Raw genomic sequence first — 27,694 nt, forward strand, 5'->3', positions numbered from 1 at the left:
CAAGGTAAATTACTTCTCCGAGATCTCATGACGGAGACTGTAATCTGGGACGAGCCATTGTCTCCACACCAAGATAAAGAATGGGATGATTGGAGAAATTCTCTGAGTGACTTAGAACAGTTACAAGTTCGCAGGACCTACGCCCCAAGCCCGAACAAAACTGTCAAAAGAGAAGTCCACGTTTTCTCCGATGCCTCGGAGAAAATAATCGCAGCTGTCGCGTACTTGAAGACAACGGACGTCAGCGGTAACACGCACTTTGGATTCATCCTGGGCAAAAACAAAGTTGCCCCACAGCACGGCAATACAATTCCATGCCTGGAATTGTGTGCGGCTGTGCTCGCGGTGCAAATCGCAAAAACAGTTTCTGAACAGCTCGATGTTGACATTGCTGAAATAAACTTCTTCACAGACAGTAATGTGGTATTGGGTTATCTGTATAACCATACCAGAAACTTCTACGTGTATGTGGCAAATCGTGTCGGGCGCATACAAAAATCTTCTACATGTCAACAATGGAAATATGTGCCTTCACATATGAACCCAACAGATGTTGCTACAAGACTCATCGCAGACCTCACCTCTAGTAGCTGGGGGCTGTCACAGCGACATGACACAGACGTCAACGACATGGAACAGTTCCCGCTGTCAAATCCTGACAAAGATAAAGAAATTCGGCCATCTGCCAATGTCAAATCGACGAACATTTCTTCATCCACAAGCCTTGGTACAGAACGTTTTAAACGGTTTTCCGACCGGAAGAGACTTGTCGGCGCTGTTGTCCATTTAAGACATATCCTCCATTCGTTTAAAGGCCAAAACGAATGCAAAGGGTGGCACGCCTGCGTGGAAGGTAAAAGTGTGGAACAACAGAAACAAGCAGAAACATTTGTACTTCAACAAGTACAATCAGAAGCCTATGCAATGGAGTTACAGTGTTTGAAATCAAACAAACCTCTGCCAAAAGACAGCCCCATATTTCCGCTAGATCCGACGTTGAATGCAGATGGGCTGTTGGTTGTCGGGGGAAGACTAAGGCGCAGTGACTTACCGGCTCAAGGTAAAAAACCCCGTCATAGTCCCTGGGAAACATCACGTCGCTGTCTTGCTGATACGTCACCACCACCAACTTGTTAAACACCAAGGCCGACTACTGATAGAGGGAGCTATCCGCGCAGCAGGTTTTTGGATCACAGGCTGTAAAAGGTTGTTAACTTCCCTCATTCACCACTGCGTCACATGCCGCAAGCTGCGTGGACGCCCACTCCAGCAGAAGATGTCAGACCTCCCCGCAGATCGCGTGACGCCCGCGCGGCCCTTCACGTATGTAGCTACCGACGCCTTCGGCCCGTGGAATGTCCTGACCAGGAAAACAAGAGGTGCTTCAGCCAGTAGCAAGCGCTAGGCTATACTGTTTACGTGCTTAACCAGCAGAGCCATACATATTGAAATTGTGGAAGAGATGTCCTCTTCTTCTTTCATAAATGCTCTCAGGAGATTCCAAGCCATACACGGAAAAGTGATACAGTACAGGTCAGATCGTGGCACAAATTTTCTCGGCGCAACAGACCCTCTACATATTGACGTCATTAACATGGAGGAAGGCCCGGTAAAATAATTCCTGTACAACAGTGGTGTGAAATGGCTGTTTAATCCACCCCATTCTTCACACATGGGAGGAAGTTGGGAACGGCTAATCGGTGTCGTTGGACGTGTTCTTGAATCTATGATGGCACAGTTTGCTTCGAAGGATCTAACCCACGAAGTGCTGACAACATTCATGATGGAAGTAATGGCCATTATGAACAACCGACCACTGGTTCCCGTGTTTACCGATCCAGATTCTCCTTTCATGTTATCTCCCAACATGCTATTAACACAGAAAACGGGGTCGCCTGTTGAACCTTTCTACGACGCGGACATCAAAGACATATACGGTATCCAGTGGAAAAGAGTTCAACTCCTCGCAGAAGAGTTCTGGCGCAGATGGCACCACGAGTACGTCCACTCACTCCAAGTTCGACGGAAGTGGATGCATGACAAACAAGAAGTGAAGGACGGGGGACGTTATAATCCTCAAGGAAAAGGATTATGTCCGCAATGACTGGCCTGTCGGAGTCATCACTCAAGTCTTGCCTGGCTCAGATGGCAGGATTCGCAAAGCCGTCATCCGCGTTGCCAAGGAAGGGAAGATTGTGTCATACACACGACCTATTAGTGAATCGGTCGTGTTGCTTCCCTGTGGTGTTAAATGAATATGTGCCGTGTTCATTTGTGATATGTTCCAACGGATCTGTGATGCCATTTTTGATTGTTTGTTTTCTAATATATTTGTGTTTGTGTGTGACGTCTTTCAAGACGTCAGGCGGGGAGTGTGCCGCCACACTGTGCCGCTTGACTAGTCATGCGTATTCATTGTTGTCGCTTCCCTGTGGCTCCGCCTACCGAGAGCCAAGATATGCCGCCTCCACAATGTGCCGGTTGACTAGTCATGCATATTGATTGTTGTTGCTTCCCTGTGGCTTCGCCTACCGTGAGCCAGGAGACGCTGTGTTAAAAATGTCGCCTTGCCATGTGGTTTTTTTTGCCCGCTGCGATGAAAAATGCTTTTTGTGCCAGACTGTGGCCAACAACAGTGTGAGTGATGCGTTTTGTTTATCGTTCAACACCAGAATTTTGTACTGTGACTTTATGTCGGCATGAAACAGTTCGATGCTCTAGTTTTACCGACGAACTTTGACAATTGTGTTACAACAAGCTATAGGAAAGAACTTGCAACTTTGATGTGTAGACAAATGTAAAGCTCTGCGGTCTATTCTAGTGACTCTAATTTGTTATTGTACCGTTACTCTGATCAGTGATTTTAATATACATCTTGTACATGTATAACGATCACCGTAATATCTGTGTCAACTTACTATAACATTTTATTTTTGTTTTTGTTACAGCGATTACCACAATTCATACCATTCGTATGAATATATAGAATAAAGAACTCTAAGCCTCAGCATGGTTGTTAGACGTTGCATTCATTGGCGGATGGGGGTTAGCTGTATGCTATCCGGTCCAGACCGGAGAGGCAGAACACTATGGGCGCCACCGTTGTCTAGCAACGGGACCTTGAAATTTTTGAAAAAATCCAAAAGATTATTTTTTTGAAAATCAAAAATCGGCTTGCGTGCTTTTATGCGCACTATAATCAACCTCTTTGTCAAAATTTTCAGCCCAATCCGTCAAAAACTGTATGACTAGTATGCAATTATATAGTGACCACCCATGTCGCCTACCGGCTTGTCTGTCTGTCCAGAGCATAACTCCGTGGACTTTGATCCGATCTTGATGAAACTTGGCTATGTATTCGATATCAATTTCTAGTGTTTTCCTGGATGAGGGCATGCTACGCCCATTGTGGGCGGAGCCACGCCCAAAAAATAGCCATTTTTAGGGGGTAGTCGGATTAAAAATCTATCTTCTCCAAGGGAATTTACTGAATGGTATGGGTTCTTTGTTATTTGAATAGCAAAATTAATTATCTAAAACTTGTCGTTGTCCGTTTTTTATTTATTTATTTATTTTTTTTTTCATTTTCCTCACAGTCAAAAACTTAGAAAATTGCGAATTTTGACATAAAAATCATATGACTGCCCAAACTTTGAGAGCTAGAATGCCAATAATTTTTTCTGCATAATCTTGAGGTCATTCCCCACCTAAAGTCTTGAAACCATTTTTCTCTATCTCGAACACCTTGCCCGTGGCGCCCCCTTCAAGTTTGTTTTTACGCTGATTTCATCAAAGTATGGATAATCCGGGGAGTGCGAAATGCCATATAGCCTATATGACGTTATTTGTTCCTGGAATGTTCCAGAAGAAGTTTTGCACCAAAGGTCATAATCCTTGAACTTTGACCTTTAAAGGCCACAAAGGTCAAATTTTCAAAATTGTGGGAATCAAACCGGGTTTTCGACCTTCTTCGACGAATTAAATCCAATAAGCTATAGCACGTACCCTGTTTCCTTATTTTAATGTCCACAACATTGTTTTGTGACCTGCAAAGGTCAAATTTTGAAAGTTGTAGAACGAAACCGGGTTTTCGACATTTTGCAGCTACTAACCTGTCACTCATACCACATCATGTTGATCATTTTTACAACTTGGTCAAAAATTATCACATTGTCTCATCCTTGACTTCTGAAACTATCTACATCGTTTAAATATTGCTCATGAACCATTGTCTTCAGACTTGTCTTAACCATATTTGATGAAGACTGTCTGCCCTCTTGCTGAATGCCAGAAATGGTCTCCTTTGGACAAGGTGCCAGTAAACTCCGAGTGCTATTCTGGGTGAACCAACTGTTCTGAAACTTTTTTTTTTCTTTTTCACGACCATAGACCCAGTTGAATGCAGCTAAATTTTGTCGATCATTAGTCTGGAAGGGCTGTTGACGATTACAGAAGCACTCGGTGCATGTGTCATCTGAGGAAAGATCAAATGAGTAGTGAAGGTGGAATCGCTCATTTTTTTTTTCTTCCTCCTTCCAATACTGAACATGTTCTGTCCTCTGAAATGGCAATTCATCTTGGTGGTGGTGTTGCATTCTTCACCGTCAGCATGTATAAAGTGACTAACTGCTGGGACTGAGTAGTGCAGGTATGTATGAAGGGCTGAAAGCGCCATCGCTCACACCTTTTAAGACGAGTCGACGATGCAGCAGCTGCAGAAAGAATGCAAAATTGGAAATTTAGAAGTTGAGACAATGTCATGATCTCACACATTGCCTCAACTATGAGGGCCTAAGTGGCAAATGAGAAGATAAATTTCCTAATACATCAAGTAAAACTTGGAATAGGGTTGCTTTATTTGTACAGGCTGTCTGTGCAGTGACATTTGTTCTGGATTGTGCAGAGAGACTGCAAGTTTCCATCAATTTAGTTTGCCTTCCAGTTTAATGAACAGCAGAGAATACTATACCTGTTTGGCCATGCACTGAAGCATGTGAACCAACACTAAACCAGCTGGCAAGGTTTCAGTTGATCTCCACAGATTAGGAAGCATGAGCAGGGATGAGCAGGGATCATAATGTGTTTGTGGAGAGAGACACAAATAAACAATACTTTATTTTTGTTATGGAGAGGAAAAACAGTCAAATGTACGACAAAGGATTGTGGGCAACCATTGAAGGGCACAGGTTATGGTGAAGGAAGGAGATAACAAAAACAGTGACACCACCAGCATTGTGGAAATTAGACTTGTCAGACAGGTTTACCATCTAATATTTAGAAAATATGGCAAAAACAAATGACAAAAAAAAAAAAATTGTACACATACACAAGGATTGTGGAAGAGGTGAGTACTAGTACACTGAGCAGATCAAGACACAACAGAACAAAAGGAACAGTAGAGAGAGAGGGGAAACACCAACAGAGTTGAATGCCAAGATAAAGGCAGACTTTGACAAAGGGGCAGGAGAGGATGTATAGGGTGGAAAAGATTGATGCAGAAGGTACCTCTCAAGAGGGAGAAATGGAAATTTGGAAGGAGGAGGAATTGGAATTTGCTTGGAGTGGGGGGGGGGGAGGGTGGGATTAATGAGGGTAAAGAAAGATCATGGTTTTGGATTGTGTACGATCTGAGATGGTGAACTGCTTTCTTGAAAACCTGAAGGGAAGAGTGACATTGACAATAATCTGGAAGCTGATTCTACAGGTGGGCGAAGAAAGTAATGAATGAGTGGAGGTGAGGAGTGGTCCTTCAATTAGGTAGTTTCACCAGAAAGGGGTTTATTGTGGACCCTGTGTGCACTGCAGTAACCTGAGGGGAGGAAGGGGACTAACTGTGTAAAGAACAGAGGGTGCAAGACCAGCAAAGAGGTAGTAGAAAACTGAGACCACTGACCTGTTTGTGATGGTGAAGTGATTGACCCATACTCGGCTTCATTGCAGGACATTCCAATAATCTTGAAGGCCTTGGTTTTCAAGGCACCAATTTCAGCAAGATGTGAGGCAGAGGAGCAGTTGTCCATCAAGCTGTGGATGAAGGCCTTGTAGGTGGACAGGAGTTCAGTTGTGCCAAGGAAGGACTTTGTATGATGGAGGTTGCCCAGTTGGTGGCTGGCTCTGAACACCAACTTTGAAAAGTGTTTTTCCTGAGAGATCATGGCTGACAGTGGAACCCAGGAGTTTGAATGACTGAACTTCCCCTATTGGATTGTTAATGAAGTAGATGCGGCAGGGGGCAGGGGGGGGGGATGTGGTTGCCAGAATGTCCTTTCGGTGTGGGATTTGTCAGGATTGAAAGACTTATTCCATTGGAAAAGGACAGTCTGAGCTGTTGAGCAGGATTTGGTGTTTCCTGACATTGTGACATTTTGACCACTGTGACCTTGTTTTGATGTCGAGTGATGTTGTATTGCAGAAAATATCACAACATTGTACAAGGGCAGGTATCTTGAAAAGCAATGCCTGCTTTTTTTTTTCTCCAAAATAGGTAAAGATATTTGAATGAAACAAGCACAGGTATAAACACCAATATTTATTCTACCATGGTGCTGACTTTTTGTTGTTGTTGTTGTTGTTGTTGTTGTTGTTGTTCTCACCAAAATCACCACTGCGTTCCACACATTTCTGCCAATGTTCAAGAAGTTTCATGATGCCGTTATGCTATAACTGTGCATCCTGCTGATTTGATCTGCACTTCACAGCGGCCTATCGCAGATAGGGAGGCAGAATCCTCTTTCTTCTCTGCAGATATGTCTTTCAATGCTGATAAATCTCACACTTGTTCTGTTTCTCAGAAAAGACAGTCTGGTGAAACCTCCCATCTACTTCCTTAACAATCATCTTGAAGTTCAGTTACTCGATCTAAACTTTTTTGGGCCACACTATCAGCCGTAATCTTTCTTGAAAAAGCCACTGGGCATCCTCCATCATGCAAAGTCTTTCCTTGGCGCATCTAAACTCGTATCTACCTGCAAGGCCTTCATCCACAGCTTTATGGAGTACTTCTCTCTCTCCTCTGTGCTGGCACCCCTTCCTCAGTCCTTACTCAGATTGACACTGGAGACGGGAGACAAAGGCCTTCGGAATCAATGGAATTTCCCGTGCTAAAGTTGGAGTTGATGGGCCGATCAGTTTCGCATCGCAGACAGGTCGGTGGTCTCTTTTTATCCCACCCCTTTCTGGTCTTGCACCCTCTGCCTTTTCTGTGCACTGTCCTCCTTCCCCCACACCCCAAGTTTCTGCAGGGTATGTGCAGTCTGCCAGTAACCCCCTTCTGGTAAAACTCCCAAAATCCAGACTCATTGTTTACCTCCACTAATTGCTTCCTCTTTTTTTTTTTGTTTTGTTTTGTTTTAACCACCTGTGGAACCTACCTCCTCATTCTCTTCTCTGTGGCTTCCAGCCAACTCTTCACCACCATCTTGGGTCACACCCTATCAGGTCATGTCTGGAATGGGAGTATGTGCATGAACAGCACATTGCGGCATCCACTTTCCACTGGTACTCCAGGGGACTCCGTCTGGCAGAAGCCTGGCCCATCCCCATCTCCTTGAGATGCTGGTCAACCTGCTGCAACCACGAGACACATGGTCGGCCCATTGGCCTCCTCTACTCATGAGGCTCTCACTGAGAGAATCTGGTGAACAGAATCGGCGTCAGGAAAATGAGCCACATGTCCATGCAGCTGCAGCTGACGCTCAGACAATACAGGTAACAACAAGAAAAAGAGCAATCAGATTGCAGACCGCCACCAGGACTTGTTTTGTGGTGTTTGTGTACTGGTGTGTTATGTAATTGATAGACATAACTAGAACTACCACTTTGTCACTGGCAGTGATGACCGGGTACCAAGACGTCCTGCTTTGATCGGACACCTGACCCTAACCCATGATGTTTATTATTATTCCATTGAATTCAGAATGTGATTTAATATGAACTTAATTCAAATTAAATGGAAGACCAAATCTGTGCAGTCCTGCATTGGAGTCATCAGAAGGAACCCAAACAAGCAAAGATGAAGTTGTCAGGCAGAACCTGGATAGGATTCACATTTCAGCTGCTACTCCTCCACCCTCAAACCAATCCAGGCACAACAGAGTGAACCTTATTAAAAAAAAAAAAATCAATCAAAAAATTAAATGTGTCTGACGTTGAAATTTAAATATATATATATTCATCCATCACAACTAGATCATAATTGTGATGTTTCACATCGATTGATGAAGTGGTTCAAGAGAATTTTATTTTGCTCAATCCAATATGGCTACCAGACCATGTGACATCAATTATTCGTGAATACCGCGGTATCCCCAAGGCTTGGGGAATATTTGTGTGAAGTTCCCCTCAATCTGTCCAGCTGTTCTGAAGGTTATTTTATTTTTTTATTTATTTATTTTTTTTAATTACTCATTATTATTATTATGTTTTTTCTTGTGTGTATATATATATATATATATATATATATATATATATATATATATATATATATATATATATATATATATATATATATATATATATGAGCCTGGTGTTGGCGCAGTGGTTTGGGCAGCGGCTTGGGATCCAAAAGGTCCTGAGTTCAAGCCCCGTTGGGCCACTGCATTAATACACCAGGGGGTTGACTCAGCCTGTCATCCTTCCGAGGTCGGTGAAATGAGTACCAGTATACTGGGCCGGTGTATACCCCAGATAAAATAGGTGTACCATATCCCTGTGTCGTAAGAGGCGACCAGGGTTGCGTCAGGAAGGGCATCCGGCATAAAACATGTGCCAAATCACTATGCGGATCATAACGAATGATCCGCTGTGGTGACCCCTTACGGGAGCAGCCGAAAGAAGAAGATGTGTATGTATATATATATATATATATATATATATATATATATATGTAAATCTAATATGGCTGCCAATCCATGTGACCTATGTTGTAATACATGTGAATGTTTTGCTCCTCGTAGATAGGTGATCATACATGCAAAATTTTGCCTCAATCTGTTCAGCCATTTCAGCGAAGGTTTTGGAAATTTGTATATGTATGTATATATATATATATATATATATATATATATATATATATATATATATATATATATATATATATATATATATATATATTTCATTTTTAGCTCGCCTTTTCAAAGAACAGAGAGCTATAGCGATACCCCCGGCGTGAGCGTCAGCATGAGTGTGAATGTTTTTATCTACCACACTTTTTTACTGATTACAATATACAAATACATATGTTGCTTTAAAATTATTTGGATCAGACTTCACTGCAATGCTTTATAAAAAATATTAGACTAGTCTTTTAAAAACGATAAATGTATAAACAGGCGAGCATTGGGTGGCTTTGAAACCACTCTGGTTAAACAATATGGCTGCTGAATCGTGTGACTATCATTGTGTTTTTGTTTTTTTCTGTGGATCAATTTATCCCAAAATGACCCTCAAATTTTCATACTGATCGGATGTCGTGTTCCACATGCAATTATGATGCCATAACAAAGGCACTTATGACGTCATTTTTTAAAAAAATCACACTTATTGCCCATGTGGAGTACTTACCATATGCCAAGTTTCAATCTTTTCCTTGTGGTTTCAGATATACAGAGGTCCAAATATTCTCCATTTTTTTCCCCCACATGGTTGCCACAGCACATGACCTATGATGTCATTAATCATCATAAAAACATTCTAAACAAGTCGTCGCTCCTATGGTGAAAACGTTGTCTCAATCTGACAAGTGGTTGCAGCGAAAAACACTAAAGTTCTGTGTGAATAGAGAGCCAAACAAACTGACCCAATTGCAAGACCCTCTCCTCTGGTAAGGATAAATATCATCCGAGTCTCTCTTGGCAACTGCTCTTGGACACAGTCTGACCAGCGATAGCCAAGGATTCTCCAAAGAGACCTGGTACCGAAGGAGTTAAGGCTCCATCTCAATTCCCTGGTCAGATTCCAAGTCTCACATCAGTAGAGAAAAACTGGAAGCACCAAGCACTAAAAGGTCTTGGACTTTCGTCCTGCATAGGTACCGACAGTGCCACACCACATGATCCAGTGAATCCATGACTCCCCAGGCCCAACCCAGACGTCTATTGACCTCTTGTTCACAACATCCGGAGACATGAATATCACTACCAAGTTTAGTAAATCTCTGACCTCAAAATTCTCACCACAAACAGATACAGACAAGATATCAGCATCCAGGATGTCATTGAAAGCCTGGATATTAGTTTTGACCCAGGAAGCCCCTAATCTCAGCACCTCGAGTGCCCCCACAAGGATGACCAGTGTCTCAACAAAATGACTGAATCATCTATGAAATCGAGCTCAGAGATCTTGACATTCCCATTTCAGCTTGATCTCTCCGCCACCCTCCCCAGAATCCAGTTCATACAAGCACTGAAAAGTGTGGGGGGGGGGGGCAGTACACATCCCTGACAAACTCCAGTAACAACTGAAAATAAGTTGGAGATGGAACCACCACACCTTGCAGCACTCTCAGTTCCAAAGTATTGTTAACAAATCAGATTGATTGGTTTTGGTGGCACCTAAAGAAGACTGAGAATCCTCCATTGGGCATCTCAATTCACTGAAGATCAACATAGGAGATCTTTGCAAAGATCAACTCTGGCTGTGAGCAGCCCCTGCCGAAACTCTTATCTGCACTCAGTGAGGACCCCCAAGAGCAAGAATACGGTCAATCGTTGACCTCTAGTGTAAGGCCTGACTACTCTGAGTGCTGGAGCTCAAGCAGATGGTGATGAACCCCATCAATAATTATCCGAGCAAAGATCTTTCCCAGCACTGAGCAGCGTCACCCCTCAGTAGTTGTTGCAGTCCAGGCGATCACCCTTACTTTCCAGATAGGGACAACAAGGTCCCTCTTCCAGTCAGTTGGTATGATGATTGTGTTCCAAACAGAGCATAGAACAACATGCAATGACACAATTGCAGCATTTCCACCAGCCTTGAAGTTCAGCATGGATGCCACAGACACCAGGAGCTTTAGCCCTTTTCAACTGGTTCACTGTACAGCATATATTTCCAACAAAGGAGGTGATTCACAGTTGATTTGGAGGGTCAACAATAGGGATCGTTACACCTTTGATATTCAACTCGGCTGGTGGGTCAGCCTGGTACAGCCGCACAAAGCAACTGGCCCAGTGGGCCTTCAATTCGGACTCCTCTGTCACAATCCCAGCACCCTCCACTGTAACTGCAGTAGACTGAGGGATGGTAAGCAGGATAAGAATCAGTTGACGACAGGTGATGCTCTATCACTTCACAAATTCCTTGTACATAGGCCTCCTTGTCCACCCTCAGCACACATACAGTTCTACACCTCAACTCCCTGAACAGCTCAGCTCTGCCATTAAGCCTGGCACTCCCTTGGGAGACAAAGTTCTTCTTTGCCTGAAGGTGGGTTCCAAGACTTCTACCGGCAACATCAAGGATGGTGGTCTTGAAGGCAGCCCACAACTCTTCAGAATTCCCCACAGCACCGAGACCTTGAAATCCCCACTCAGCCTGTTTGCAAACTCCTCAGCTACCCTCTCATCCTTGAGCTTGCCAACATCCAGCCTAAGCTGGGATGGTACCATTCTCCTTTATTTAAGTTGCTACAACAAGTCTGTGGTCAGAGGACTTCAGCACTCCGGTCGATCCTCCAGTGACCATCAATGAGCACATGGTCAATATCCTTTGCCACATTCCCAGCATTGGAATAGCAAGTCCAGCGATGAGCCTATGGGTGCTGAAACCATGAATCCGCAACGCAAAGTCAAGGAACTTGGTGCTATTCTATTTTAGTTATGGACCCATGGTGAGCAACGCCCGTCTCAAAACTATCCCCATCAGTGCCAGTTGATGCATTGAAACCCCCTAAGATGAGAATGGTATCTTGCCTGGGCACTCATCAACTATAGACTCTTTTGTGGCATAGATGGCTTTTCCACCCATCAATGCGTCCTTCACGGTGAGGTCAGTCAGAACATGTACAGAAACCAAGGAAATGACACCCAAGGAGTGACAAATCCTCAGTCTCATAATTCTCCTTTTGACCGGTGTTACCTCCATCATGGGAGTCAGCTTATTGGACACAGCCACAGCAACTCCTTGGTCATGGTAACCATCAGAGCGACTAGAACAGTAGTCTGTGTCACCACCCATCATGATCTCACCATTATCCGGTCTCCAAACCTCAGAGTGCTGCAATACTGATGTTCAAATGCTGGAGCTCAGATGATAAAAGACAGGTGATCATCTGCTCTTGGTGATCGGACGTTCCAGGCACTTGCCCGAAGGCACTACCGAAGGTTAACCCGAGGAGGCCGCCGTCTTGTTGGATGACAACTTGGTACCACCCAATACACACCACCGCAATCTGATCCAGGAAGTTTACTCTATGCTTTTCCGCCCATCATCAAAGAATGGAGGTCTTGGATGATTTGCCTCTATCCCTTCATCAGGTGAGCTGCCAAGTGAAGGGCAGCTGCACATGAGGTAATCCCACAGAGTGAGTTTTCAGTTTTCTTTGGGTTTTTTTTTTTTAAATGCGTTATGTGTAATTGAATTTTACGGTGGCTGGAGTGCAAATCCTGTCACCAACCTCCGAGAAAAAGGTAACCCAACTGCAGGAGGATGTCCGCAAACACAGTTTGGCACCAGCTATGAATAGTCGTTGGCTCAAAAGGAGTTCCTGCACCTTTTATTTCATTTCGATACCTTATCCACAACTCAATCTTTTCTCTCTCTCCATTAACCCTCCCCAATTCTGCCTCACTCTTCCTTTCCAGTTTTTTCTTCTGCTTCTGCGATTAAGAGAATGTGCCTGTATCGGTCTTGTTCACCCTCCTCTGGCTTTCCCCACATCCTCATTTCTCCATGTCTCCCTCTATTTTGTCCTTCAATCCTGCACTTTGTGTCTCCCTATCTCTTCTTCTCCGCTTCTATCTACGTTGTTTTGTTTTTTTTCATTATTTTACGTCCTGACCTTTTCTGTTTTAGCACCTGCATGAGCTTCGACACTGTATACAAAAACACCAAAGCTGTTGAAAATTGGTTGTTTGTTTCCACGAATTTCACCTTTGCGTTACTCTTACCTCTTACTTTTGGCAGCTGTCCTATGCCCTGTGATTTGCAGTACATAGCTTGTAGCTATTAAGTCTTTTTTTGTTTGTTTGTTTTCCCCCAATTTGAGACCATGTGCTATCCCACTACATGGCACTATTTTGGAGGTTCCAAGCCATCATAATTTCAAAGTATATCTTATCGGTAATGGTCATCTGGCTGGTTCTTTGTTGAGCCACTATATTGCGCTTCATGAAAGATGTAAAGCATCACAGCAGTTCCAGTTTCGGTTTCCGTGTCTCATTACAGATGAAGGCAAGATATACATGTCAACAGAATACACTTTGTCTGAAGGACGATAACGACCCTCGTAAAATGTCCATGTATAGAAATATAAAAACAAAAAAATCATGCATTCACTGTGTCATGTGTACTGACTTCTACGAGCCTTCATAAATGTAAAGTTGTTTTTGTGCCCAGGAACCCTCAAAGGATTAAATTTACGAAGTGAGACAAACCAGAAAATCTGGGCTCCAGGGGGTGGATTCTCTGAGCTTAGTTTGTGCTGGTTTGTCGAGGGTGAAATGGAGGCGGTCCTGGCATAGCCCTGATCAGACTTTGTACTCCAACGATGTTACCCCATGCAACATCACTTTAAAACTTCTCTTCTAACTTTGGTGTCCCTCCCCTCACCCCACCCCACAAAGGTGACTTCATCCTTGAACACATGTCTGTGCATGTGGAGGCTATCCCGGAGTTGAAGAACAAGGTGAAGGTGAGAAAGAATGAAGGAGCACTTTGTGTATTAAGGGTTCGAGCTCTCGGATCTTTTACTGACGTTTTCACTTTACACAGCACCTCAGGCACCATATTAAAGTGTACAAAGCTTAGGAAGAGCAAAGATTATCTACCCGGTACTCCATTGCAATAATGTCGTTGCCGCAATCTTATGTCACTGTACTGTAAAAAAAGAAAGAAGTAATCGATAATGAATGTTCTTTTCCTGTAATCTACTTCTGAGACCGTTGACCCCGTGATTTCATTTAAAAAAAATTGTGAGAATCCTTTTGCGGCATCAACCGTTTCAGGGAAAGGTGAGGAAGTTGACTTATTTTTTGTCAATGAAATAAATAATTTTACCAAATATATTGTATTTATTTTGAGTGATTACTTGCAGGAATATAATGGGCATTATTTATTACATGAATCGTTCCTTGTCAGATAGAAATCCACGCTGGTAAAACTATATTTATCCTTTGATTATTTTTGGCATTGCACAGTTGCAGGGCTCATGACTTATTTGGTTAATGTGGAAAAGATGGAGGTGTAAGATTTGGGAGGGAAGGGTGTGGGGAGGTGGCATTGTATAAAATATGTAGTTCTTCTTGTTTATGGTCTTGGCATCCATGTAGCCACTGCTTTTTGGGGAGAAGGACCAGTTTAGAACCTCGTTGCAACGGTACATTTTGCTGAGTCGGTTATATATATAACAGAATGTTGGTCGATGTTAGCAGAAGAGATAAACAATTGATTTTTATCAACTGAAAGTTCATATCTGCAGTCGGGTACAAAAGTGAGTCCACTTAAATCGATGCCATGATTTCAAACAAATTTTTCATTATATTGAGGATATTTAGTATTTATGTTAACACAATAAATGAAAAGTTAACATTTGAGAGCTAAAATTTCTGTGAGCAGTTTGATAATGCTCTGGATTGCATCACTAAACTGTTGGGAAAAATTGATTCAAACTCGATACCCAATAGAGTTGGCGCTTCTCAAAGTAAAAAGGAGGTCACACTGATTTATTGAATGTATGTATGTAAGGACATATTTGATCCCCCCCCCCGCCCTATTATAATAATTATTATATGCTTCAGAGTTCATGGAAATACCTATGAAGTGCTTCTGGTTACATATGATCACAATTTTTTTTTTTTAAATCGCATCTCGTTTCATGAAATTACTGGATGGACTTTTATACCCCACTGTGTGTTTCCTGCTGCCTTTTGCTCTTATAAATTAATGCTCTAAGTATCATGGTTGTTTGGCATATTGATGGTGCATGCATTTATTTTTTTTTCAATAATGGCAAAGCAGCCATTACTGAGACTCATCTAAAAGCTCGTATGAAATTTGCAAAAAAAAAAGCATCTTCACTACACTGCAGGAATATGGAAAAAAGTTTTCTGGACAGACGAGACAAAAATTAAACTTTTTTTTTTTTTTTGTCTAAATTTGAAGCGTTACATCTCACGCAAGCCTTTCACTGTGCATCACCAAGTCAACACCATCCCTACTGTCGAGCATGGTGGTGTCAGCATCATGTTATGGGGCTGCTTTTCATCAGCGGGGACTGGAAAGCTTGTCAGGCTAGAAGGGATAATGGACGGTGCAAAGTACAGGAGAATCCTTGATGAAAACCTGCTCGCGTCAGCCATGGATCTGAAACTGGGTAGACGATTCACATTTCAGCAGGACGATGAGCTGAAGCTACATTGGAGTGGCTGAATAAGAAGAAAAAATGTTCTTGAGTGGCCCAGTCAAAGTCCTAACGTGAACCCAACTGAACATTTGCGGCGAGACTTGAAGATTGTAGTCCATCGACGATCCCCATCAAACTTGGCAGAACTAGAGGAATTTTCACATGAAGAACGGGTAAAGATTTCACCATCTCACTGTGTAAAACTGGTAGAGACCGACCCACAAAGACTCGTAGCAGTCATTGCTGTAAAAGGTTCTTCCATCAAGTACTGACCGAAGGAGCTGAATATTTTTACAACCAGTGAATTTTGATTTGTACATTTTTTTTTTTATTTTTTTTTGCAGGTATTCCTGTCATGTAACCTCCTTCAATTATAAATGTTTAATTTGATCTCTTCAGTTATGAATAAAAAATTATTTCTTCATAATTCATCTAAATGTGGCATTATGGGTCGGGGTTGAATACTTTTTTTATTGCAAGCCACTGTACACTATCTTGGAAACCAACGACGTCCAACTCAAAATAAAATGGAGAAATTGTTCATTTCTTGCAAGTCGTGTTATCAATGTGGAGACATCTGTTTGGCACAAGAACAGGCAATCCTGAACAAGGATTTGTTGGCTATATAAAAGTGGGTTTTCCTCATTACATTAGATTACAGGTTTGGTTAAAATACGAAAAACAAGCAAATGCCCACAAGAACCATGACTATTTACTGTAGTAGTACTGTTGACCATGAACGTGTTGAGTTGCATGTCCTATGATGAAACTTAACTTGCTCCGAAGGTTGATATATTTCCTAAAAACCGAGCTGAGCCTGTACTGCAGTTAACTCTCGAATGTTGTGATACCATGTATTGTGAAGACTGCTGGTATAATTAATTCCCATGGTCATAGTGCCACTGTATTGTGATTGCTGGCAGTCTTGATTATTATACCTTGTTTAAGCGTCTGCAACAAAATATGGCTAAAACACCTGTGAACACTTTGAATCGTACTTGTACATATTTCAACGATTACATTCAAGCTTCTGTCCTCGTGATCACACACCGTGGCATTGTACTTTCTGTTGAACTTCAGAGTCTTTATGATTGGCCTCGCATTTCTAATTGTAAATTTTCATGTGCTTATTGTTCAGTGTTGAATGGTAAATGTACATTGTTGTTCAATATTCGTACATATTCACCCACGACCACACTCCCTTTCCAGTGCATCGACCATTTCGCCTACAAGCTGTGCACTCTTTCATGATTGAAAGTAACCATGGCCACATCACCACTCTGTCTCAGGGTGCTGCATGTTTGAACAGCAGTTTTGAATGTTTCCTTGTACCAGTCCATAATGACTTGCATGGGATATTTAATATCCAGTGAGTGCTATCGAATTGGATAGCTGGCTAAAAGCTCAATATAGCATATACATATATGATGAGTATCTGCTTTTCCCATCGTTGTCTTATTCTACATCATTTTAAATCTGCAGATATCACCTCGTCCTTCATAATTAAATTGTATTACTTAAGGGGCATGTACTGCGTAGCCCTTAGTTGTTGAGTATGTAAGCTTACTGTAGGTTAGTAAGATAACTAATACAGATGGCATTTTACAGTTGGACAAAACCAGGCTGCTGCCACATGGCTGATGACAAAGTGCAGTGTGTTGCTGTAACATTGATCTGTACCGATGGTATTACGAGAACTTCCCCCTTCCTTCCCGAGAGATTGCTAATTTCACCTGCAGTGTTGCTATGAAAGCTGATTATAAATGGCCACTGAGGGACTTGCTAGGTGCACGCAACATAAGATATGACCAGAATTTCATTGAGATTGCTCATGGAGCAATGGCGAATGTCGAGACTCGGTTTTAGTTTGTTGACGGCGTGAGCCAGGGTCCAGTTGTCCGAGCTCAGTAGTTCAATATTAATACCGAACATCTAGCCGAGTTTTATGTGAATAAGGTAAAACAAAGCTGCTATGGTTTATTACAAACTTTCATGGTGTAGGATAAATGGATGTAGTTTGTATTTTGGAGTTTGAACTGGAACTTTGTGAACCTGAGGGTATCTATTACAGCTATCACTTTTCAAGTGCAAATTGCCATGAGGTTCTGATTATATTTGTCTGCCTCAAAAATGGTGCAGAGATTGGAGAAGATCGAGGAAATGGTGAGAAGTTGTTGTGAAATGAAAATGTAAGAAAAATAGAGTAACGTTTCACTTTGCAATCGATATGACTCGACCAAGTTCGTATAACGATGGTTTTCGTTATTATGCCGAATGGTGGTTAAAAACACCTTTGCCAATTAAAAATTGTAATTTTATTTATTTTTGAACAGTATTGGGGTAAATGGCAAAGCATATCCAATCTGCATGAATCTTCTTTGCAGGTGTTAATCCTGTGCTGGACTGCTCTTTACCAGGGTACATCACTCCCTGATCAGTGGTTTACTTTCTAAGGAATAGAATGTAAGATTTTTTTTTCCCCCAATGAAAGATCTTTATGCACTAACGATGCAGAAATGCTATTTCGTTGTATAGTGGGGCAACTTAGCTAAATATGGCATAACAATTGTGCATTTTGTGAGGAAAGCACCATATTTGGCACACTAGTAGCCTATCATATTATGAACAGAATTGGATATTGGGCCATCTCAAAAATTTTGATGGCAGTGGAAAATGGCTGCCACAGCCATCAGTGGCTGAATTTGATATGGCCCAATATCCAAATCTGTTCATAATGTGTTAGGCTACTAGTGTGCCAAATTTGGTGCTTTCCTCACAAAATGCACAATTGTTTTGCTAAGTTGCCCCACTAGTAACAATCTGAGTCAATGACTTCAGACTACGTTTCATGAAGAGCAGACAAAGCATGTTGGTGGAATTTTGATCAAAGATCACCCAGCTTTTTGAGAATGTAGTATGTTATTCATAATCATAGCTGCCAATGTGAACAATAATATCTGGCATTTGCTCTCATCAAGCCCTTTTCTCTTTATACAGATGGCAACACAACAGATTCTGCACATGTGAAGATAAATTGGCTAAACCTCGTCTTCAGCCTGAAAGTGTGGCACCTTTGTACATCTTTTCCTCACCTTGCCGCCACGACGACACCGAGTTTTCCACCAAATCAGGTCTACAACTTTTGATTGCATGGATTCATGTCTGTGTCCAAAAATCCTGCTCTGCCAAAGTGTTATATTTCTCCCTGTTATTTTCAAAATGTCCACCATAGTCTACCAAACATCTGCATGGAAGGTGGGCTATATCCACCCCATGGCCATGCACAACAAAGACCAATTGAGCTAATTCTCCCTAAGCAATTACACCAATGGAGTCTATAATTACCTTTGCCACCTTTTATGTTTTCATGTCTGTCTATCTATCTATCTGTCTGTCTGTCTTTGTCTGTGAGCAGGATATCTCAAAAGGTTATGGACAGATTTGGCCAAAGTTTGGTGTGTGACAAGGACAAATTGATTAGATTTTGGTCAAGATCTAAATCTTGATATGAGAATCATGTTTTTACAATTGATTCTTCACCATTGAGATAAAGCCAAAAAACGATATATATATATATATATATATATATATATATATATATATATATATATATATATATATATATATATATATATATATATATATATATATAATATCATGATATCTCAAAAAGTTGTGGACGAATTATGACAAATCTTTGGTGGATGAGTTAGGTCGGTGACGAGAACAAGCCGATTCGATTTTGGTTTGGTTGATGAGGGCATTTAAAAATAAAAAAATTCTCCCCATGTTTATAAAGTTTTTATTCCAATTTTGGTTCGATTATAATCTGTCATACAAACTTGCAGTGCACCCGCCCTATGGGCACTCTTGCTCCAAGCATGGAACACGTTCTTCTAATGCATACTTTTATTTGGGCAGTGTATAGGCAACTGACAGCTGCCTCAATTGCTCCTGAAAGTAAAAAAAATACAACCTGGGTTATGTGCAATGGTTAAAAACATACCTAATGCTTATAAATTGAAAACACGGGGACAGGAATATTGAACTGTAAAGGGTCGGGACTTGTAATACCCTCTCCCACAATGAGCAGAGCTACATGATCTCTTTCTTTTTCTCTTTTTCTTTTTCTCTTTCTCTTTCTCTCAGGAGAAGTGAATTCTTGCAGAAAAATCTTTCTGTAAGGCTCACTTGGCTGTGCCTGGATGGGTTTGAGGATGGTGTAGTGGCTGAAACCCAAATGTTATCCAGGTTCCTCCTGATTGCTCCATCTTTGCTCTTTACTTCTTCAAGTTCCTTCATCATCTTCCATTTCATTACAACTTACAAAGGAGATACGATTTAAAATGTTTCCTTGTTATTCAGTAAACCCTCTAATATGGTGGACTCTAATATGAACCCTATCAAGAATTATCCGAGCAAAGACCTCGCCCAGCACAGAGTAGCGTCACCCTTCGGTAGTTGTTGCAGTCCTGGCGATCACCCTTCCCTTTCCAGAGAGGGAAAACAAGGCCCCTCTTCCAGTCAGTTGGGATGATGCCTGTGTTCCAGGCAGAGCACAGAACTCCATGCAATGACACGAGTACAGCATTTCCACCAGCCGTGAGAAGTTCAGCATGGATGCCACAGATCCCAGGAGCTTTACCCCCATTTTACCCAGTTCACCGCAGCTTGTGTTTTCACAAACGAAGGTGGATCACAGTTTATTGGAGGGACAGGAACACCCCTGACATCCAATTCAACTGCTGGTGAATCAGCCTGGTACAGCCACTCAAAATAACCAGCACAGCAGACCTTCACTTTGGACTCCTCTGTCAAGAGCTCATCACACTCCGCTGCAGTACAGTGAGGGACGGGCTTGGAGGAATGCAATGCAAGAATTCCCTTGTAAGCAGGATGAGAATCACTTGACCAGAGGTGATGCTCTACCCTCTCTCAGATTCCTCGCACATAGGCCTCCTTGTCCACCATCAGTGCATGTACAGTTTTTTTTATGCCTCAACTCTGCCATTAAGCCTGGCCCTGCTACTGGTAAATGGTATCCACTGTCCTTTAAGAGAAAATTCTTCTTTGCACTTCGGTGAGTTCCAGGATGTCCACTGGCAACATCAAGGATGGTGGTCTTAAAGGCACTCTACAACTCTTCAGGATTCCCCAACACACCCAGACCATGCAAATCCCTACACAGCCTGTTCACAAACTCCTCAGCTCCCCTCTCATCCTTGAGCCTGCCAACATCCAGCTTAGGCTGGTATGGTACCATTCTCCTGGATTAAAGCCACAACCTCAGGGTTGCTACAACAAACCTGTGGTCGCTATTGAGGAACTGAGCATGAGCACTCCGGTCGACCCTGCAGTTCTGAGTCATCCTCCAGTAACCATCAACGAGCACATGGTCATTCTCTTTTGCCACCTGACCAGAAATGGAATACCAAGTCCAGTGAGGGGCCTGTGGGTGCTGAAACCATGAAATGGCCACGCTAAGTCAATGGCTTCTTGCAAAGTCAAGGAACTTGGTGATATTGTGGTTCACAGTACCGGACCCATGGGGACCAACACATGTATCATAACCATTCCTATCAGTTCCAGTCAATGCATTGTAATCCCCCAAGAAGAGAAGAGTGTCAACTGAGGCACTGATCAACCACAAACTCGAGCGTGGCATAGAATGCGTCCTTCACGGTGAGATCACTCGCCTCAGTCGGAGCATAAACTGAGACCAAGGAAATTACTCCCAACGAGCAACGAAGCCTTTGTCTCATAATACGCTTGTTGACCGGTGTTACCTTAATTATCATGGGAGTCAGCTTCTTGGACACAGCTACAGCAACTCCTTGGGCATGGTAACCATCAGTGACCAGACCAATAGTAAGTATAACCACCCGCCATGATCTCACCGCAATCCGCTCTCTGATGTTCAAATGCTTGAGCTCAGAAAACAGAGGCTGGTGATCATCCTCTCTTAGGGATAGGACATTTCAGGCACCCACCCGAAGGGACCGCCACATGTTAACACAAGGAGACCGCCATTTGGTGGATGACATCTCAGCACCACCCTGACACACACTACCGCAATCCAAACCCGGGAAGGTTACCCTGTGTTTTTCCTCCTATAATTAGAGTGGGGGTCCCGAAATCTTTGCCCCAATCCTGTCATTTGATGAGCTGCCCTACAAAGGGCAGCTGCACAAGAGATACTCCCACAGAGTAGGTTTTCAGTTTTATTTGCGTGTTTCATGTGTTTTGCAGAGTGAAGGATTTTACAGTAGCCAGAGTGCAAATCCTGCCACCAACCTCTTTATAAAAAAATTTAAAAACAGTAACCCAACTGCAGTAGAACGTCTGCAGACACAGTTAGGTACTAGAAATGGATGGCTGTTGGCTCACAAGGAGCTCATCTGCCCTTTTTAACTGGTTTTGTTTTTATGGTGGGGGAGATGGTGGCTGCTTTAGTTGCTGAGATGGTACCTTCAGCAAGCGACTGATATAATTTGGCGTGACCTGATAGTTTGCACCTCGGTATCATTTCATATATATATATATACACACACACATATGTCCTTGGGACATAATTCAGCATCCTTGGTACAGGGGAAATGCAAGTTTGGAGCAGGAATCTTGGAAAAAAAATTTTTGCTCAAGGTGCTGAATTGCTCGCCTTCTCTTAGGGCCCTGTCACACCTTGACGTTTTAGCCAGCGTATGGCAATGTATTAAAATGCTGGCATACACTGAACTATTGATGTTTTTTTCAGTTTTGGGCATATTAATAACGAGTTAGACGTATGCATAACGTATTAGTAACGAACACAGAACATTTCGATAACTTATAACTTATACCAACGAATGCTTAGCGTGTTGTCGGCGGTCACAACATATGCCCAACGATAGTCTAACGTATGCATAGTGTGCAGCAGCGTATCACCGACGATCACGTGGCGTAGGCCATTACTAGGCTGCCGCTCAACGATTTAAATCATAACCGCACTAGACATCGAAGTGTCAACATCACCGTCATCCCCTGTCACACCTTGACGTTTTAGCCAGCGTATGCCGATGTATGAAAAATTTGTGGAATACGTTATGGGTAACTTTTTTTATTATTATTATTATTTTTAATATGTTAAGAACACGCTGGCATACCTCGTACTACGCCGAGCTCGTAGACAAATTTTTCATGCTCAAAATTTGTCGACGTATGACGCACACGTTCCGCATATGCTGGCCATAAGTTGTAGGCACGTTATGCGATCGTTGACACACGTTACTTGTAAGTTACTCGTAAGTCGAAACGCGTCGAGGTAATGTTAAGCATACCCGAAACTTATTTCTCACCTCACGTGTAGCGTGTTTTGAACCTATGTGTAACGTATCTCAAACGCATATTGACGTATGTAGATGTATTTGATTGACGTCTTGCGGACGACCACAGAACTTCCTGAACGTGTTTCTAAATAACAGCTACCGTATAATGGCGTATTGGTATATAAAAATATGTTGCACATAGGTTCAAAGCACGTTACTCAGAGGTTAGAAATATGTTTCGGGTACGCTAAACATTACCTCAACGTGTTTCGACTTGTGATTAACTTACAAGTAACGTGTGTCAACGATCGCATAACGTGCCAACAACTTATGGCCAGCGTATGCGGAATGTGTGAAGCATACGTCGACAAATTTTGAGCATGCTTAAAATTTGTCGACGAGCTCGGTATGGCATATGCCAGCGTGCTCTTAACGTATACAAACTTACCCATAACGTATTCGACGTACGCCAGCGTTTTAGATAAATTTTTCATTCGTCGGCATACGCTGGCTAAAACGTCAAGGTGTGACGGCCTTTAGCGAAGGATACCATGGGATCTTTAATGTCCTTCAACGAATGCCCATAGATGGGACATCTACTTCACGTTCATCTGAGGGATGGTGCACACATTGAGCAACCAACCTGCGAGTGAAACACTGGTATGACAGTTTATAACCTGAGATTCAAACCCAGGCTAGACAGCTAAGAGGTGTGGGCATATTTGTCAGCAATTGTCATTCCAAAGATTTAACAGTGATATACGCTGCTTCCTCACTTGATGTTCAAGTCTGGTCTTTGCTTCGTGGTTAAGGCCCAGTCACACCTTGACGTTTTATCCAACGTATGCCGATTTTTGAAAAATTTTTGTAAAACGCTGGCACACGTTGAATACGTTATGGGTAGGTTTTGATAACATTGAGAGCACGCTGAAAAACACTGCCATACGTCATTGTACGTTGGCTTTAAACGTTGTACTTTTCGGTTGTCCTCAAATTTTTTCATGCTTGAAATTTCATGACGTATGCCGGCGTATGACTCACACATTCCGCTACGCTGGCCACAAGTTGTATGCACAGTCTGCGATCGTTGACAGATGTCAACACATGCTACTTATAAGTTAATCATAAGTTGAGACATGCCGAGGTAATGTTTAGCTTCCCCAAAACTTATTTCTAACCTATGATTAACGTGTTGTTGGCACGTTACGCGATCGTTGCCACACGTCGACAGACGTTACTTTTAAGTTACTCATAGGCTGAAAGATGTCGGTATAATGGATCGTCCTTGCGTCAGCGTCCACTGCCACGGCCAGGACACTTATTTGCAGCATTCTTCAAACTTTTCTTTGGCATGACGAGGATGTTCACACTTCGATGTCTAGCTTGGCTATGATTCCAATTGTCCATCGGCAGCATCTATTTAAAATAGTTGAGTTTGAGCGTTTTAACACGTTCAGAAGAAACGCTTCAAATTTCCAAACCCCAGCGTCAAAAAACAAAGGCGAGTGACAGCAATTTAAATCGTTCTTTGTAAACAATGAAAACAGCTGAGTGGTACCGCTTAAAAGTCGTTGAGTGTAAAAAAAAAAAAAAAAAAAAATCCAATTGTTGAGCGCAAGCGTCTACTTTCAATAGTGGAGTTTGAGCGATTTCGCACGTTCAATAGAAAAGATTAAAATTTCCGAGCGCCAGCGTCAAAAAACAAAGGCGAGTGACAGCAATTTAAATCGTTCATTTTAAACAATGAAAATAGTTGAGTGGTATCGTTTAAAAGTCGTTGAGTGTAAAAAAAAAATAAAATCCAATTGTTGAGCGCAAGCATCTACTTTCAATAGTAGAGATGCAGCCATTTAAATCGTTGAGTGGCAGCCTATGAATAGCAAACCCCACGTCACCGGCAAAGATAAACTGCCGCACGATATGGATAAGTTAGGCTATCGTTGGGCATAGTTTGTGAACGCCGGCTACACGATAATTATTCGTTGGTATACCATATCTATAAGTTATCGAAGCACTATATGCACATTATTAGTTCATTGTGCATTTGTCCAACCCGTTATGAATAGACCTAAATCGGAAAAACAAGCCATAGCTCATTGTTGAAAAAGCCCCATAAAAAAATTAGCCGCGAAGAACTTCGAACAATGGTGCAAAGATGTCTCCTACCCGTGGACACGCGGACGCAAGGAGGATCCATCATAACCCACACCCTCCCCCTCACACTCACCTACTACTGCCAACATGAACAAACTAATACTAATACTAATACTGTTACTGCTGACATGGACATCGACTCAAAAAGGACTCAAACACTATTGGGTTCCCCTTTTATGAACACCATTTTTATATACCAATTCCCAAAATCGCTGGGAACACGTCTTTATATGGCAGTTGTAAGTTAGAAACACGTTCATTTATTTTTTTTGTCGACCGGAAGACGTCATTGGAATACGTCTACATACGTCAATGTGTGTTGGGACTACGTAAAGAATTGGTTCAAAGCACGTCAAACACAAGTTAGAAATAAGTTTTGCGTAAAAAAGACATTACCGCGACGTGTTTCGACTTCTGAGTAGCTTATAAGTAGCCTTTGTGGACGTGTGTAAGCGTCCGCATATCGTGTGTACAACTTATCCCCATCGCATGTGGAACGTGTGTCATACGCCAAGTACGTCGAAAAATTTTGAACATGTTTAAAATTTCTTGACGTACTCTACTTACTACGACGTATGATAGCGTACTTTAGCGTTCTACTCACATATACCAAACTTACTCGTACTGTATTTGACGTGCCCCAACGTTTTAGACACATTTTTCTTAGGTCGGCATACGCTGGCAAGATCGCCAAGGTGTGACTGCGATGTTGACAGTTCCATTTCTACGGCAGTTATGATTTGAATCGTTGTGCGTCAGCCTTTTAATAGGCTACGTCACAACATCGTTGGCGATGCGTGCAACGCGCTATGCCTAAGTTAGACTATCGTTGGGCATCGGTTGTGTAGGCCGACAACAGGTTCAGCATTCGTTGGTATAAGTTATCTATAACACAACGAAACGTTCTGTGTCCATTACTAATGCGTTATACATAAGACCAAGTCGCTATGAATACGTCCGAATCTTTAAAAAAAAAACATCAAAAGTTCAATGTAAGCCAGCGTTTTACATAAATTTTAATACGTTGCCATCGCTGGCTAAAACGTCAAGGTGTGACTGGGCCTTTAGGGTGGCTGGCTTAGGATTTTAGAGTTCTGAGTTTGAGCCCCGTTGGCTGCTGAATTAACACCAGGTGGGGTTGACTCATCCTGTCATCCTTCCAGGGGCACAGCTGCACTTCCAAAAAAATCACAGCTACCTGGTAGCCAAGCTGTCATTCGAAAGGACAGAACTTGATGTTTAGCATTTAAAAGGATAACAGTATGGACAATCCCTATAGGTTGGCATCGATGGAGAGGAGGAATCTCCTCTTCAGGAAATTTACTGCTTACTGTAGTGAGAAAAGCAGCACCATTGGTGTGATGTTTCGGATACCTAAAGTATCCCAGGAAGTGATGACATTTTGCTCAAACTCAATTGTTGTGTTTGTCTTGTCTAATAGTCCTTTGTTGTCTCATGTATGTTCATTTGTGAGAGATGTGTGAATGGCAGCTCCATTGCAAGTCTTATCTTGGATTGAAAAAAAAAATGGAGGAGCAAGAATTGGGAATATAGGAGAATTGTACTCTGGTAAGGAAGGATTTATTCCAACAAATTTGAAAGGCAAATCAACCTCCTGATTATATTGTGAAGACTATTCACAACTATGAATATTCAACAGCATTAAAAACCAGAACAGGTTTCTTTCCAACAGATTTATCGGCTCGGTTCCATCTTGTTGATGAAAAGGCATTCATATTTAATGATCCTTTGAAATTCTTGTGTTCTGTTCGACCAGGTGTTAAACTAACTCCCAGATTAAAGTTTCTTCCAACAAAAGATGGTCATCAAATTTAAACTGAAAAGCTTGCTTCGTTATTTTGATGAACAGTTGAATATGAAAAATGATGACGGTGAGGTATATATTGATTTGCTGAATTTGTTTGATTATGGGATTCATGTAAGTGGGGGAGGAGAAACAAGAATGATAAGGAAAACATATTATACAAGCTTTAAGTAAGAAAGGAGATGGTTTATGTCTGAATGTTAGCTTTCTTCCAAAAGACCCATCACAATTAGTTAATATCCTGCTACCTAGTACAGGGTGTCTCAAGTCTTTGTGCACATCTGCTAATTGTCCCAAAAGTCACTGTGCACCTCTGCAAATTCCATGTAAACCGTGAAAAGCAATCCGGTTGTTAATGCGTGTAAACGGCCGACATGACGTTTGACGTGGGGCAGCTGAATGAAGATTAAATTAGCAGTGCATGTTTCTAACAGGACAGTGCCACTGCGCACACTCCATAATTCTACCCCGTGACGTGTTCGCAGAGGGATTAATTTCAAAGGAAATTTGGCCACCGATTATCCTTCGACCTTTCACCTCCGGTCTTTTGTCTTTTGGGAGCAATGAAAGGCACTCTTTCTAAAGATGATCCACACAGTCTTCAATAACTCCAGGGAACTACATGCATGTTGACACCGTTTTCATCATTTAATGTAAAGGTAAAATTTCTTTCTTAATTATTCATAATTTTGCTATGTTATGGTGTATATTGACTTTTGGGTTAGTATGTTCTATTGCACAGTGACTTTTTTGGGGGGGACACCCTGTATTGGGTAGTAGTAAGGTAGCAGGAAATAACAACTGTGTAAATGAAGTATTAATCATTTTAGACCAGTTTAAAAAAAAAAATGAAAA

At 42.1% G+C, this 27,694-nt stretch overlaps 1 protein-coding gene across 6 annotated transcripts in view; it reads left to right on the top strand.

Moving 5' to 3' along the window:
• The window catches only part of LOC147018715 (2-hydroxyacylsphingosine 1-beta-galactosyltransferase-like), a 118,321-nt gene that overhangs the window by 18,697 nt on the left and 71,930 nt on the right, over positions 1-27,694 (top strand). The window contains exons 2-4 of one of the 6 annotated variants that reach the window (XM_085898701.1): positions 13,779-13,846; positions 18,554-18,687; positions 27,325-27,498. In XM_085898701.1, the coding sequence (XP_085754827.1) occupies positions 27,466-27,498 (33 nt within the window). In that variant the 5' untranslated portion in view covers positions 13,779-13,846; positions 18,554-18,687; positions 27,325-27,465. Of the gene's footprint in view, positions 1-13,667; positions 13,847-14,478; positions 14,645-18,553; positions 18,688-27,324; positions 27,499-27,694 lie in introns of those variants that run through there. The other 5 variants (XM_085898702.1, XM_085898703.1, XM_085898704.1 and 2 more) reach the window with 5 other exon arrangements.

The sequence above is a fragment of the Eptatretus burgeri genome, chromosome 10 (genome assembly GCF_056783735.1).
Source record: "Eptatretus burgeri isolate ZD-2024b chromosome 10, Ebu_testis_v1, whole genome shotgun sequence".
Lineage (NCBI taxonomy): Eukaryota > Metazoa > Chordata > Myxini > Myxiniformes > Myxinidae > Eptatretus > Eptatretus burgeri.